This window comes from Podarcis filfolensis (assembly GCF_964270895.1).
Source record: "Podarcis filfolensis genome assembly, chromosome: 3".
Lineage (NCBI taxonomy): Eukaryota > Metazoa > Chordata > Lepidosauria > Squamata > Lacertidae > Podarcis > Podarcis filfolensis.
In genome coordinates this window covers 90,411,281-90,427,032 of record NC_139606.1, presented here as the reverse complement: position 1 = coordinate 90,427,032, position 15,752 = coordinate 90,411,281, and the positions used below count along the sequence as shown (strand labels likewise).

General features: G+C 43.7%; 1 protein-coding gene across 3 annotated transcripts in view; it reads left to right on the top strand.

Moving 5' to 3' along the window:
- XDH (xanthine dehydrogenase) overlaps window positions 1–15,752 on the top strand; it is a 59,609-nt gene that overhangs the window by 31,978 nt on the left and 11,879 nt on the right. For all 3 annotated transcript variants that reach the window (XR_014545717.1, XR_014545718.1, XM_083604456.1), the window contains exons 15-27: window positions 401–585; window positions 1,550–1,724; window positions 2,374–2,463; window positions 2,815–2,984; window positions 3,346–3,469; window positions 4,701–4,820; window positions 5,879–5,975; window positions 7,851–7,975; window positions 9,219–9,352; window positions 12,405–12,492; window positions 13,394–13,480; window positions 14,204–14,395; window positions 15,517–15,662. Coding sequence is in view for 1 of the 3 variants with exons in the window: in XM_083604456.1 (XP_083460582.1) it covers window positions 401–585; window positions 1,550–1,724; window positions 2,374–2,463; window positions 2,815–2,984; window positions 3,346–3,469; window positions 4,701–4,820; window positions 5,879–5,975; window positions 7,851–7,975; window positions 9,219–9,352; window positions 12,405–12,492; window positions 13,394–13,480; window positions 14,204–14,395; window positions 15,517–15,662 (1,733 nt within the window). In the remaining 2 variants the exon portion in view is untranslated. The remainder of the gene's footprint in view (window positions 1–400; window positions 586–1,549; window positions 1,725–2,373; window positions 2,464–2,814; window positions 2,985–3,345; window positions 3,470–4,700; window positions 4,821–5,878; window positions 5,976–7,850; window positions 7,976–9,218; window positions 9,353–12,404; window positions 12,493–13,393; window positions 13,481–14,203; window positions 14,396–15,516; window positions 15,663–15,752) is intronic.

Below are 15,752 nucleotides of genomic sequence, written 5' to 3'. Positions count from 1 at the left end.
CTTACACATTAATTTTATGCGCTGTTTAGTGAAGAGGTCTAAGTTGCAGAATGAATTTAGTGTGTGATGTTGTCTTTTTTTTACAATTTTTTTGTTGGGAGCTGCCCAGAGTGGCTGGGGCAACCCAGTCAGATGGGCAGCAAACAAACAAACGAACAAATGAACAAACAAATGAACGAACAAACGAACAAATGAATGGCTAATATTGTTGATATGCATTAACAGCTGCTTTTTTTGCACTTGCTGCCCTGGGTTGAAAATAAAGTACATATTTTTGGGAACTTTCTGGTTTTTAGTTCTGTGTATAGAAATGGACTATGAACCTGTCCATTCTCTTGATCCTACCTGTGCTCAAAGAGAACAAATTGAGGCAAACATTTCTCTCCTTTTCTTCTCCTAGGGTGAATATTTCTCAGCATTCAAGCAAGCTTCAAGGCGGGAGGATGACATTGCTATAGTGACCTGTGGGATGAGAGTCCTGTTTCAAGAAGGAACTGATCAAGTGCAAGATATTAAGCTGAGCTATGGAGGAATGGCTCCCACAACTGTATTGGCTGTTAAAACTTGTCAGGAGCTCATTGGAAGGTAGGAGAATTAGACCCTGATGTGTAACAGAGGAAATTATTGTTGCACACCACCCCAATCTCCAAGTGGTGCAAGGCTCCAGGGGTCCTGGCATTCCCAGGGTTTGCATTTTCTTCAGAATGTGGCCCAGTGGAGACTGTGGTGTCTTTATGATATATGGTTTATTGACACATATATACAACCTTGAGCCTACAGTGGAGAGGTTCACAGCATTAACACCCCAAAAAGGGCCTTGCTTCATCCATCTTGCGGCCTCGGATACAAACAGATTCTCTATCTCTCTTTCCAGCTTGCTGCTTTTTCTTCTGGCTCACACCACTTCACTCTTCAACTCTCACATTGTCCTTCTAACTATTTGTGCGCTGAGGGCTCATTTGCCATCTCACACAGACCCCCTTTTCATTATTCCCCTTCATGGCCCATTGCCTGAGTGATCACCTCATCAGGAAGCTGGTGTGGCTTATATTTCAAAGCTTTCTGGATCTAGGGGTTAGAAGGGTCTTTGCATATGTCCTACCCCTTCAAGGAAAAAACAACCACCCTCATAACATCATGTGCCTGCATGAGAGTCTTGGATGCCAAACCCCTTGCTGACAGTTTCTGCTACTGTGTTTTTATTTATTTTGTATTTCTTAGATTTGAATACTACCCTTCATCAAAAGATCTCGGGGCAGTTCATAAGATGAAAATACAAGATAAATGTTGACACCGCTGGTTCTTTTTGCCCCATCAGCAATGCAGATGCATTGGAGATAAACATGGTTTAAGTTAGCAATGGGAAACCTGTTGCTATCCTTATGTTGTGAGATTACAACTTCCATCATCCCTGACCATTCTGACTAGAGTTGATGGGACCTGGAGAACCCCACATAATCCGGAGGGTTACAACTCCCCTGACCTGGCCTAAGGACTGTGGAACAAATGAAATGAGTTTTGGGTTAATTTATGGTTTATGCCCCTACAGGGAGTGGAAGGAAAAGCTCTTGCAGGAAGCCTGTCGCCTGCTGGCTGGCGAGATGAACCTGTCCCCTTCAGCCCCGGGTGGCATGGTGGACTTCCGACGGACCCTCGTCCTCAGCTTCTTCTTCAAGTTCTATCTCACGGTGCTTCAGAAATTAGGCAGGGAACTCAATGGCAACGTGAGTGGTTCCATCCTCTTGCCGGGTTGAGGGTTCAGCAGGAATCCATAGTGTGTAGAGACAGATTCTATTGAGTTCTAGGGGTCCCTTTAGAAATTGGCATACGAGAAGGCTGGAATGGGGTACCTGTGGTTCTTTCAATATTGTTGGACTCCCATCAGCCCCAGCAGGCATAGCCAATTAACAAGAATGATGGGACTGGTAGTCCAACAATACGTGGAAAGCCACAAGTTGCCCATCTCCACAACAGAGGAAATAAGATTTTTGTGGTAGGTGTTTTGCACTGTAGGTTCTGGGTCCTTGACGCTTTCTGGCCTTTCTAAGGATATGAATGCATGGTCAGGAGTGGGCAGTTGTCATAACAGACTAAAAGAGGAGGAGGAGGGAAAGGGGGAAATCTGGAAAGGAAAAGGGGACTTGCTCCTTACTCAAATCACTCCTCTCTCAAACAGTTAGCAATGGACCAAAACTGGAACTTTGGGTGATTTCATTTTTTACACAAGTCACAAAGAGGGAAAGTTGCATAGGTAGTATTAGCTGTTCATAAGTTTTTGGGTTTGTTTGTTTTTAAAAATAAGAGTAATGCTCTGTGCAAAATGCAAGAGGCATATGAGTAGACTAACACTGAATTTCAAATATGTTTTTACAGAATAATCTTGCTGATACAGTCCCTGCTAGGTATGCCAGCGCCACTCAATTATTTCACAAGGATCCTGTTAAAAATGTACAGTTTTTCCAGGTAAGAAAGAGGAACCAAATGATCATGCCTTCCATTTCCCAGCTCTATAAAATGTGCTACTCTTTGTCTCCGTTCCCCAGGTCTCATATTGATCAAGAACATATTCCCATTCTTACTTTGGCCTTCTTTCCTCTTATTTATTTGTTTAAATGAGCACTTCTTCCTGCATAGAACGAGCTCTCCATGAGGCTGAAAGTGATGACGATTATTGCTCTAAGCATCCTCATGGCCCCACTACCAGTACTGGAATTTTAGACTTTGGAGAAGATAACTATATTTGCCAGCAATATTAGCATCAACATTTGACCACTAGTCCTGGGCATGTATGACCAGCCTTTGGTTTTGTTACAGGAAGTGCCTCCTGGACAGTCCGTTGAAGACATGGTGGGGAGGCCCCTTGTGCATCTTTCAGCTGCCAAGCAAGCAAGTGGGGAGGCAGTCTATTGTGATGACATTCCTCACTACGAGAATGAGCTGTACCTAACACTAGTTACCAGCACCAAAGCCCATGCCAAGATTGTGTACGTATTGCTTCTGCAACAGATCTATTTTCTTACACTAGTGATAGCCAAGTGCCCACCACTCTGACAGTTAGAGGATCACTTCAGAGGCACCAGGCACCTCTGCCTCCTCCACTCTCAAGAATGTTACAAAAAACGTGTGGCTAGTTTCCATCACTGAGAGTAGCTTGCAAGAAGAGCTTGGGCTAGAAGAGTCAAGCTGTGCTGTGACTCCAGTCTGCCACATGGCAGCTGGGCAACTTAGGCTTTGGGACTTTGGCCAAACTTTCTCTAGGGAATCCTTTCTTCAGAGACTGCTTACGTGAGCTGTGGGGCTAGATAACATAGAGTAATGCTTCTCTGTGCTGTTCTGTTTCCTCAGTTCTATTGACACCACAGAGGCCCAGAATGTCCCTGGTTTTGTCTGCTTTGTCTCCGCTAAGGATGTTCCAGGGAGTAATGTCACTGGGATTGCTAATGATGAAACCGTCTTTGCAAAGGACACTGTATGTAGTTACCTTTTTTCCTTCCTTTTGTAAAATGTGCAAAGCTGTACCTAAGGCAAGAGTGACTAACCTGCAGACTCTGGGCCAGGTTTGGCCTGCCAGCCCCAACTGCTTTCTAAGATCTCCTGATCCATAAATAAAGTGCAAAGTACCACATCCTCCTCCTCCTCCTCCTCCTCAGATATTGATATTGTATCTTTAAACAGCAACAACGCCCCTCTCCAAACAATACTCCAGACCAAGAGTGTGTTTAGCAGCCTCAACTTTTGTAGTTGGAGTCAGTCCGGGCCTTGCTTTCCCATGCCAGGTGGAAAAGGCCTGTAAGGCAGGGAGCAGGTCTTCCAGGACTTGAAGCCAAGACTGGAGATAAGATAGGAGACACACAGAGAGTGTCCTGAATCTCCACTTCAAGTCAGCATTTCAAACTGCATTAACTGCTGAGTTGGTGGGGGGATGCTGGCTTTTTTTACCCTTGAAGAGGAGGCAGAGGTCTTTCTCTCCAAGCTTAATGCTATGATGCTTAATGCTGAGATCAGGAGATAAAATCCATCTGCCGGTTCTTTAGAAAGGATATTCCCAAATATTTGCTTATGTTTCCTACCTAAAGGCTTCCAGTACCTTTTCACCCCCGTCCCCTTCAGAAATTAATAGAAGAAATTTTGTAGTGAATTAGTAGATTTGTGGATGTTCAAAAAGAAAAGAAAAGAAAAAATTGAAGAGAACCTCTACTAAATGAAGGAGGATACGTGGGACAAGGGCAGGAATTAAAATAATTGCACAGATAACTTGCAAACTAATTGCAAGATGTTGATGCCTCCCTGATGAAGTATTAACAGTTATTCATGTCAGGAACTTGTTAGTAGAATTCTAAGCATGGGAATGAATAGCAGAAAATAGGATAAGCCACAAACTTGCTGTGCTTGAAATGATAATCAAGGGGAATTGAGCTGGTGCAGACATATTGTGCAAGGCTTCCATCTTGTCTACTCTTATGTGAAGAACAAGTACTTCCACTTGAACTCAGTGGGTCACTTCTGACTGTGTGCATTGAAGTTTTACCTCCTACTGTTATTTAACTGCATATCTTAATTCAAAATCCTGACCCTCCCCCTTTAAATGAAGATGCATTTCAAAGATACTGTGTCCAAAATTAAATGCCACAGCACAAAGAACAAAACAGAACTGAGATTCCCAGAAGTCAGTGAATAAACTGAAGTCTTTTGACTTGTAGGTCACATGCGTTGGCCACATCATTGGTGGAATATTGGCAGACACACAAGAACATTCCCGAAGAGCTGCCAGAGCAGTGAAGATCACATATGAGGACCTTACACCAATTGTCACCATTGAGGTAAGGTGACACTACTGCAATCCCCTTCTGGATGATTAGTCGAGATTTTTTAAAAAACCATGTGGAGGCAGCTATTTGAGTTCTCACTACTATGATTCTGATATGGATGGGTGAAATAGAAAGAGAGATTTAGGGCACAGAATATTCCTTTTATTTAATAATTTATTTAGCTCCATACAGCTACTGTCTGTGTGCTATATGTGTATAGCCTGTGTTCTGTCCATAGGGGGCAGTCTTTTTCTGCTCTTGTGCCCCTTCTGACGTACAGATGTTGGCCCCTATTCCATTGTGTTGTCTTACATGCATAAAGCCCATTCCTTATAGGCCAGAGCCATACAACCTATATCCCCGAGCAGATGGTCCCAGATCGTCTCCTATCCAAGCATTGGCTAGACCCAGACTTGCTTAGCTCCAGCAGGGACACCGCTTGTGATTTTATGCAGTGTATATCCATTGCTGGACAGGTGGACTTCTGCAGAGTAACTAGAGGTCCACTTCCTCTTCTCCATCTTGCAACCCTCCATACACCCTCAAAACCTGCTCTGGAGGTCCTGCAAACCTCTGGAGAAGATTTTGAGGGCATGCTAGAGGCTGCAGTGTGGAAGTGAATAAAGGAAAGTCCTGTCATGTGAGTGGAAGTCTGTTATACTTATTTCAGCGGCAAGGTTGGATACTGATGTTAATCCCGATGAACAGGAGATGCAAGTAGGGTGACTGCATCCAATAAAGAGATGGATCTTGAAGCTCTGGGAGTTGGGAAGAACAGGGAATTGAGTTGTGTGCTGCTTTTTTCACTCCTGCAACACTTACACTGCTTCACCAAAATGTTTTTTCTTCCACACAACTGTCAAAAGTAGAGGATCTCTGTTCTGTATTGTCCCTAATCCCAGATGCAAAATAGGTGAGGTTATGTTTTAGAAGTGACCCAACCATGGCTAAGTTATGCAGCACTTTATCAAGCAGAATGGAAAGGCAGAGATTCGAGGGCATCTATACACAGCAAGCAAAGCTGTCTGCTGCACTTCCAAATATCCATCATTTTCCTGTAATTTTCCCAGGAAGCCATTGAAAAACAGTCCTTCTTTGAGCTTGTGAGGAAGATTGAGAAAGGGAACATCCAGAAAGGATTTGAAGAGGCTGATCATATTGTGGAAGGTGAGATCCCTTTTTCTTCTTTATAAGGTTATGTGCTTCTAAGAAAATCATTAATGTTATGCAATCTTCACATCAATCATACTAGTGTAACACTTGACATTCCAATTCTGGAAAAAAATAGTTAGAAATGGGAGAACCATCAGTAGAACACATTGGTTTGGTCCATGGTTGGGCCCAAGCTCTCCCCATTTCCCAGAATTGGGTGAAACTTGGCAACATTTCCTTGAGCAAACTGGTTGGTTGGAGGCTCCCAACTTGTCTGAGGGCTCCTCTAGGTTTTATCCTGATTTGCTTGCACAAAGCTTATGTCAGGGAATCAGGAGCAGGAGCACTGGGGAGAGAGGAATTGGAGAGCGAAGGGGAAGAATCCGAGGGAAGCGTAGGGGACTATGACAGTGGCCCGAGAGATTCCATGAGCTTCTCCAGCGAATCAGAAGATTCCCAGAAGGGGGCTCCGATGGTCAGGGCAAGGGGGGTCCCAGGGGGGACGCACCAGAAACAAGGAGCCAGAGGGGAACCCCTAAGCAGCAGTGGAGGATCGGGATCAGTTTCCCCACCAGAGTGTAGTGGGGGGGAAGAGTCACATGTGTCAGGGCCAGCGTCTCCTCCGGAGGGGAGGGAGAGTAAGTCAGGGCTGACCACGCCTCCATCGGAGAGTGGGGGAATGGAGGGGAGGTCAGTTGCAGCTAGCCCACCCGAAGGGGGAAGCAGTGACAGCAGCAGTGAAACGGTTAGGAGGAAAACGGCTGGCTGGGCGCGCGCGCCAAGTTCAAATGTACAGGCGCGCAGGACAGCAGGAGACCCGGATGGGGAACCAGCTCCTAAAGCCCGCCGGAGGGAGGGAGAAGGCTCAGGGGAATCAGCGTCAGAGGAGGCTAGGAAGGGCGAGACCCCGGTGGGCAGGCGGACCCAGAGGAGGAAGGAGCAGCGGAAAAGGTGGAGCAAGGCTAGGGTCTTAAATTGGTGTACAGGGGGAGGAGATTCAGAAGGGTCATCAGCGGTCTGACAGTTGAGACGTGGGGCTGCGCGCTGCGGCTCTGGAAGTGAAACTGAACTTCAATAAAGACTTTTGTATTTAATTAGAAAGCAGCGTTGGTCCTTTGTGAGCTGGGACCTTGGGCAGCCTTGACAGCTTACCTTGTGGAGGTTGGAGTGTATCTGATCTTCAGATATCTATGTGGCGAAGTTCTGTGACAAGGAGTGTTCATCCTGCTTGAAGAGTGTTTATACATCTCCCCATTATCATTCGTTCATTCCACACTTTTCAATTCATCCCCCCATCAACTTCTTAACTGCAAAAGTTAAGTTAAGAAGTCTTCCCCCCATCAACTTCTTAACTGCAAAAGTTAAGAAGAAAAGCCATTTCTTCTTAAAAGTAGTTTTGTTGCACTTGAATTGTGTGCAAATCTAAATGTCCTGGTATACGCTTGAAACCCACCCACCTACAAAATACCATCAGTTGGTTGTTGACTACTCTGGCTAAGAGCACAATGGAGTGGTCTCTACTCTGGGTGGTGTGGCTTATGTGAGGGCTCTTGCGATGGGAGACTGTAGACTGTTGCATGCCACTCCGATCTCTGAGTGGTGTAAAAGTCCAGGGAATCCAGTTTCTTCCCGTTAAGAATAAATTAAAGAGAAGAGGGAAGGAAGAGAGATTGTTTGGGAACTGGGAGAAGTTCCGCAGGTGGTGCTGTAGGTGGCAGCAAGGTGATGAAGGCAAGCGATAGACACAGGATCTTCATTTCCTCCCAAGCCCTTAGATTTTGAGCACTCAGAAGAAGAAATTTGGTGGCTGGAAGGCTCATTTAAGTCCCAAATAATCCTTTGGACTTAGATAGTTACTACATTGGGAGGTTTCTTCTTTTCCCCTTCCAGGTGAGATATATATCGGTGGACAGGAGCATTTTTATCTGGAGTCTCACTGCACTATTGCTGTGCCAAAGAGAGAAGATGGAGAAATGGAGCTCTTTGTATCTACCCAGAACCTAACAAAGACACAGGTGAGGCAATCCCTTGTGAAAGCGTTAAGCTGGCGAATGAAGCTGTGAAATTGAAGTACAAAACCTGTGCGATATTGCTGAACAAAAACCCGCCTGGTTTGCATAAGTGCTTTGCAATTATGTTTGTCTCCTTTTATAAATACTGGATGCTTATGAAGAAGCCACAGGACAGTGCTGGAGTAAAGGCATCCTGTGGTTTTTGTGGAGTACCATCTTTTGTTGTTCTGTGATTTGAGGTTGCCCAGAGTGTGAGATTCAGTCTCCTTGGCCAGCTTGGTTAGCAGGAATTTATGGCCTGGCCTTCTATGAATTTGTGTGATTTCAGTTTATTTGCGGCACACCCATTTCCACCTCAGAAGTATTCTACCTAAGATGTGGAGCCATCTGCTGGTTGGGACAAACTACACATGATGTTAAACTCATATTTGCATCTAACATGCAGGCTTTTAAAAGTGCATTAGCATCAGTGCAGGATGGGCTGAAAATTAATGGAATCAGAGAAACAGAATGTAACATTTCCCTCCTCCACTGTAGACCTTTGTACCAGTGAGGAATCCACCAATACAGATGTTAATTTCAGTAGAGGAATTTCCCTCAGCCTATGTTTTACTTGAGTATTAGCTGCTGAGAATCATTAGTGGGGAGAGTGCTATTGCATTTGGGTGCCTCCCATAGGCATCTGGATTGGCTGCTTTGAGAACAGGTGTTGGACTAGATTTCTAGGGCTCTTCTCATGTTTTTAGGACAGCAGCCGGGGAAATAAAGCATTAAAAATAAATTTCTGCCAGCCTGCCTGCCTGCCCTGAAACCACAACTTATCAGCACCTCCCCTGATGAGGCTATTTGCACTTGAAAAACAAAAACAAAACTCTGCCTGCTAGATCTGCACCTTCAAAAAGCTGCATGTTTGTGGAGAAATGGAGGCATTTATATTTTATTCTTCAAAGCTACCAATCCTTCTTTCCCACTCAACTTTTTAAAAAGTCCTATGTAAATAAATGGACACCAAAGAGACCTGGACTTCGTGCTTCTTTGTGCTATTAATTACAGGTGAGCCAGTAAGCTAGCCAAAGATGTTTCAGAGCAGTACTAGAAATTCCAGTGAGATGCTCATTAATTGGTGACACTGTATTGTAGTGTATATGTAAACGTCTTTTCAAGAGTAGGATTGCTCTTGTGTCTTGTTCTCAGTGACTCTATTGTTGCCTGTAGGCTGATGTATTTTTTTGTTTTTTGGTACCAGGAATTTGTTGCCAATGCCTTAGGGGTCCCGTCAAATCGAATTGTGGTTCGAGTCAAGAGAATGGGAGGAGGATTTGGAGGCAAAGAGACAAGAAACACCATTCTCTCTACAGTTGTAGCAGTGGCTGCAGATAAGTAAGTTGTGATGAATGGCCACATTGGGATAACCTGAAGCAGTGGCGTAGCGTGGGGGGTGCAGGGGGGGCCGGCCGCACCGGGCGCAACATCTGGGGTTAGGGTTAGGGGGTGCAAATCCACGGGCTAGGGGCGCAAATCCACGGGTTAGGGGGCACAAATTACTTGCCTTGCCCCGGGTGCTGACAACCCATGCTACGCCACTGACCTGAAGTTGAATATTAGGATAACTCTTTGTTGTTTATAAGAGGATCAAGATTATGGACTTGTTTCAGATCTAGAACATCTGCATTTACTTTGGCAGGACGGTTACCCTGCTCCTTTCACCACTTAGGAGTTCATAACTCTGCATAAGAACCTAAGAAGAGCCCACTGGATCAGGCCAATGGCCTGTCTAGTCCAGCATCCTGCTTTCAGTGGCCACCCAGTTGTCTATGGGAAACCCACAAGCAGGATTCAAGCACAATACCACCCTCCCTTCCTGAGGTTTCCAGTAATTGTTATTCAGACGCATTACCACCTCTGACTATGCAGACAGAGCAATAGCCATCATAGCTAGCAGGCACTGATATACTTTCCCTCCATTAATTCATCTAATCCTCTTTTAAAGCCATCCTAGATGATACTGCAGAAGACCTCCATTTTCTATCATGCTTATAGCCTATTTGACAGGCGTCTTCCGCATGAATGCTCAAAGGCAAGGAAAATTTGTGGAAAAAAATCCATTCCTTTGTGTGAGAGATAAACAGTATGAACTAGACATCCACATAACTGAGCACTTTGTGCATCTTTATTTGTGTTGCTCTACGCATGGTGGGGGACTACTCTTCTCCAGCATGGGGAAGAGCAGCAGCTTCCACTGCTGAGAAGGAACATGATGGAAACCAGTTTACAGTGTGATTTGACTTTTGACTTGTTTGCTGTTAATTATACATGTGGTGCGGTATTGTAAATGGTCAGCCCACCCATATCTTGTAGCCTTAGAGAAGGCCACTAGTTTAACAAGGACTACGTTTTGCAGTCATTAGACTCCTGGATCAATAGGCCAAAGAGATTCCCCCTCCCCAACACAGCGTTGATATTCAGAACTATTTATATCTTCCCTGGGATAGCCTGCCCCTCTCCCTACTTCACAACAGAACATGTTTTTCTGAGTTTTAGATGTTAGCCCCAGTTCAAAAGCAGGCCTTTGATGTGGTTGAAACTAAATCCAGAAACAAATATTTCCCCCTTTTTTGTTCGTCAGGTTTCCCCCCCTCTTTTTTTGGGGGGGTCCTTTTTATATATCTCCTTTTTAAAAAAAGAACAAAATAAAATAAATAACTGCAAGGTTGAAGGACCAGCATTGGCTGGTACAATTGGGAGGTGAAGGAGTAAGTGCAGAATCCTATTGGAGGTGGCATGCGGTTGGGTTGGGGTGTAGTGACTTCAAAGCTGTTGTGGGGCCAGGGGAGCAGAGCTGGACAGTAATAGGTCACTGACGGACAAATCGGAAAAACTCAAGTCAAATTTAACTTGATCTAGCATGTTCATCTTCAGGAGACTCTAGGAAAAGTAGATGAAAAGTACCTTCATGGTTCATTGCAAGAGAAGAATTCCTCCTTCTAAGGCAAGCAAAAAACAAAAACAAGCTTAATTATTAAAGTGAGACTGTTAATTTTCAACACAGTTAGTTCTGGAAGCTTTGCCAACACACTAATTCTGCATCACAGAAGCTACCAGAACCACCTGGAACCCACTGGATTCCTGTAAGTTCAATGGTGGACAGGGCAGCTGTGGTCATCCAGATGTTATTGGACTAAACTCCCACCATCCCTGAGCATTGGCCATGTTGGACCAATGGACACCTCAAATTTGTGTTTTCAGGATCAACACTGTTATTTTGACTGTAGCCTGTTTTAACTGTTTTTAATCTAAATATTAAACTGTTGTAATCTGCCCTGGGACATGCTGATGAAGAGCAGATAATAAATTTAATAATGACAATGACAATAGGATTTGGAGTTCAACATCTGGGAGACCATAGTTTTGCCACCACTGATGCAGAATTTCTGGATTTCAAAACAGGCTCTGGAAGGCGTGGGGGATCCAACCTTCGAGTTAGAACTATAGAATAAGATAATTAGTATTGGGTACTTTAGGCAGAGAAAAGAGCAGAACCTTTAAAAGCAAGTCCTACAATAATGTGTTTTAAAGTGGCAACTCCAATTCAGTGGCATTGCCCAAATTAAGAAATTCTGGAAATGGATCAGTGAGTAAGATTCATGAAATAATAGGGATTTGGGAGGCTATAGCACTACTTCCCATGCCTTTGAAAGAACTTGGAACAAGACAGGAAATTGCCATTTGCTGATGGAAGCAAAGTGATTGATTAAAAACACTGGGAAGTGAAAGATCTACCATTAATTAAAATATGGAGAAATAAATGTTAGGATGTTTTCAGCTGTCCACAGTAGACTTATTGGATAAAGAGGAAGGATGATAAAGTACACAGGATTCCTCAGTGAATTTTTCAGTATTGGAGCAGACACACTGGAAATATTAATTACAGCTTTGTCAATGAGACAACTGCACAAATTGATGAACTGGGCACCAGGCAAGAACATTTTTTAAATTTTCCCAGGCCTTCTAACTTATGCTGTAGCTTCGTATTGCTTTAGCCCTGTGACATTTAAATTTCTCTGCCTTTTAGTTTTAATGCATTAAGGCTACCTTTCTGTGTGCATTTATCCGGGAATAAGCTACACTGAACATAGTGTGATTTACTTCTGAATAAATGTGTATGGGACTGTGTTGTTAGTGCTGCAAAATCTTTCCCCCTTTACTCTGTTTCAAAGTCATTTTTTATAGTGATGCTGTATAATCAGTAACCTTGTCTCACCTGCATTTTATTAGCTTATTATAAGTTTGTTTTTGTTTTTTAAATCCCTGTAAGCTATTCAAATTCGGTTTTTGGGATTGCCTGTAAGTTGTACGTACGTATGTATGAAAATGAATTGTGTCAATTATATGACACAGGCTCATTCTCAGCCTGATTTTGGTGCCCTTACAGAACTGGCCGCCCAGTAAGATGCATGCTGGATCGAGATGAAGATATGCTGATTTCTGGTGGAAGACATCCCTTTTTGGGGCAGTATAAGGTAAATTGAAATGTTGGTTGTTGTTTCAAGAGAAGTATGCCATCTTGGGAAGGTCACATTAAAAAGTGTAAGGGGATCTTTAGGTACAATGCATTGTTCATTCCTACACAACAGGGATGGCCAACCTTTTTTCAGCTGACGGCCACAGTCACCCACTGCCAACCCTGTGGGGGCTGCATGTCAAAGATGGGTGTGGCCAAAGTGGTTGATTTGGAGTATAGAGCATTGGGAGATATATGGACCACCAGTATTAGCAGTACAGTCGTACCTTGGATCTCAAACGTCTTGGCTCCCAAACAAATCAGCTCCCAAACGATCGAAACCCAGAAGTGAGTGTTCCGGTTTTTGAATGTTCTTTTGGAAGCCAGACTTCCGATGGGGCTTCTGCAGCTTCTGATTGGCTGCAGGAACTTCCTGCAGCCAATCAGAAGCCACGCTTTGGTTTCTGAACTTTTTGGTAGTCGAATGGATTCTGTTTGACTTCCAAGGTACGACTGTATGTGGAATGCTACAGATAGGGAGAAGAACACCACTAAACAGGACTGCTGGAATCTACCAATAGCTATCTTTTACCCTTTGGGTTTATGGGGCATGAGGTATAAGACTGTAGCTCAGTGGCAGAGCACATGTTTTGCATGCATCAAAAAAATCCTGCGTCAATAAATCCTGAAGAGCCACTGCCACTCAGTGTAGACAGTAGTGAGCTAGATGGACCAAAGGGTCTGACAGCTTCCTAGATTTGTTTCTTCCTTAAACATCTGTGAAGACAGGAGTGCCTGGCGTGCTCTGGTCCATGGGGTCACGAAGAGTCGGACACGAATAAATGACTAAACAACAACAACAAAACATCTGTAATTGTAACAGGTGAATTCTGTATTCCTCCGTCCTTTGTTTCTTCCAGGTTGGCTTTAAGAAGAATGGAAGGATTACTAGTCTAGATGTGACATATTACAGCAATGGAGGGAATTCTGTTGATCTTTCTCATGGCGTGAGTCAAGGATACATTCTGCTGTTTTTCATTTCTGACTCTAAGAGGAAGAAAAAGTAGCTTGGGGTGACTGGTTGAGAAGCATACTCAAGCCTCTGTATGTGTACACACACACACACACACACACACACACTGCACCTACCTCCTTCAATCAAAATGGTCCCATCCTGAAATTGTGCTTCATTAAACAAAGATCATTTGTCCCCAAGCCTTCTCTAATGGGGACAGTTTTAATGTTTGATGCAACATCTTGACTACTACTTAACCTGCAATTTCAGTTAGGGATTTAAATAGAAAGATGACAGTATTGTTGCAAAAATTCAATAGTTATTTATTTATTGTGTCTATACTCCATCTTTGCCTCCAAGGGGCTAATAGGTCTACCTATTCTTTAATTAGTTGCCACAACCACCCTGTGTGATAGGCTAGGCTGAGAGGCAGTGACTGACTCAAGGTCACCCACTGAGCTTCATGGCCAAGTGGAGATTTGAAACCTCATTCTCCCAGGTTCTAGTCTAATCACTGCACCACGCAATATATGAGGATGAGCATACATTTGCTGCAGTTGCTGTGTGGGTGAAAAAAACATGTAAATGATTACTTGTTAGTTAGTGCAACTTATGATTGTAGAGTCAGAAGAACAAAAGCATGGCTCGTAAATTAAGTCTTTTTTTAAAATTTCATAAGTCTGTTTTTGACCTGCTTTTTATTGTTGGTCACCAGGTTATGGACAGAGCATTGTTTCACATGGACAACTCGTACAACATTCCAAACATCAGAGGCATAGGCAAAGTCTGCAGAACCAACTTGTCTTCCAACACAGCATTCCGTGGGTTTGGGGGTCCCCAGGGAATGATGGTTACTGAGTGCTGGATGAGCGACATTGCCATGAAGTGTGGGCTGCCAGCAGAAGAGGTACGTGCAGGGCTGGATTTAGGTTTGATGAGGCCCTAAGCTACTGAAGGTAATGAGGCCCTTTATATGTCCAGCTGTCCTTTGTCAACAACAAATTGTCACTGTTTTTTGTGTTGAATATATGCTATATGGTAATTTATGGACCTAACAGGTATCTAAAGCCATTTGCACGTGTTGCCATGGAACCAGTCCATGTAGGCACCCTATATATAGAAATGAGCAAACCAGTGATATTTTAGGGAGCTGGCTAGCCCATTACTTAGCATAGGAGCCTATACAACACAAAACACTTTTGCTATATGTAGGTTTTGTTTTATTTGTTTTTTATCATATATTTTGGAAATGTACATCCAGGGTTTTCCCCCGTTTAATTTTTTGGGGGGCCTCCAAGAGAGTGGGGCCCTAAGCTATAGCTTATTTAGCTTATACTGTACGTAAATGAGGCACTGGATATGTGCTCTTAGAGGAAAAGGCTGGACATTTCCATAAACCCTGCATGCTTCAGTCAAAGGATGTTAAAGAAATGAGATGTCACCAGTTCGGTACCCATGAGCTCTTTTTGCAGCTTTACATTGGGTAATGTAATCTCAGTGTTGACACTGATTGTTAGAGTCCTTTATGGGTTGGATATCAAAATGATATTACATATCAAGGATGTTGTGTGTCATTCCTTTATACTCCAGTGGGAAGTGGTCATTGGCCTCCTTCAGCGCAACACTTCACCCAGCCGGAAGAGTGAAAGAGAGAAAGAGAACGAATGGGCGAAGCAGAGAGAGGATGAGTGTCTGTGTGCTTCTGCTTTTTATGAATGGATGCATGTGTATGTTTGTGCGGATGGATGTGTGTGTTTGTGAGATGGATGAAGTGTGTGTGTGGGATGTCCTCTGTCTACTTTTTGGTTTGGCTGTACTGACCACCATTGCTGTGTAGTCCCCTTCTCTGAAGGGAATGCAACCATTGACCCTGAAATGGCTGCCCACTACAGAATTTTGGGGGAGCTGACCTCCATGTTTAAGAAGGTGTGTTTAGGATCAAGATGCCCAGCATTCCACATTCTGTTAAAGTCATTCTTCCAAAAGACTCGTTGGTGACCATGGCCATGTGGGTTTTGCTTTGGAAAGATTCGAAAACTCAATCTCTATAATGAAGGAGACCTGACTCACTTCAATCAAAAGCTAGAAGGTTTCACCTTGCGAAGATGTTGGGATGAGTGCCTTGCAAATTCGGACTATCACTCCAGAAGGAAACTTATTGATGAGTTTAACGGGTAAGTATCTTGCTTTTCAGAGTGATATCAGGTATACTAAAATATTCTATAAAGGCCTTATTAGTAAGCCTGGAATTAAAAGTCTGAATC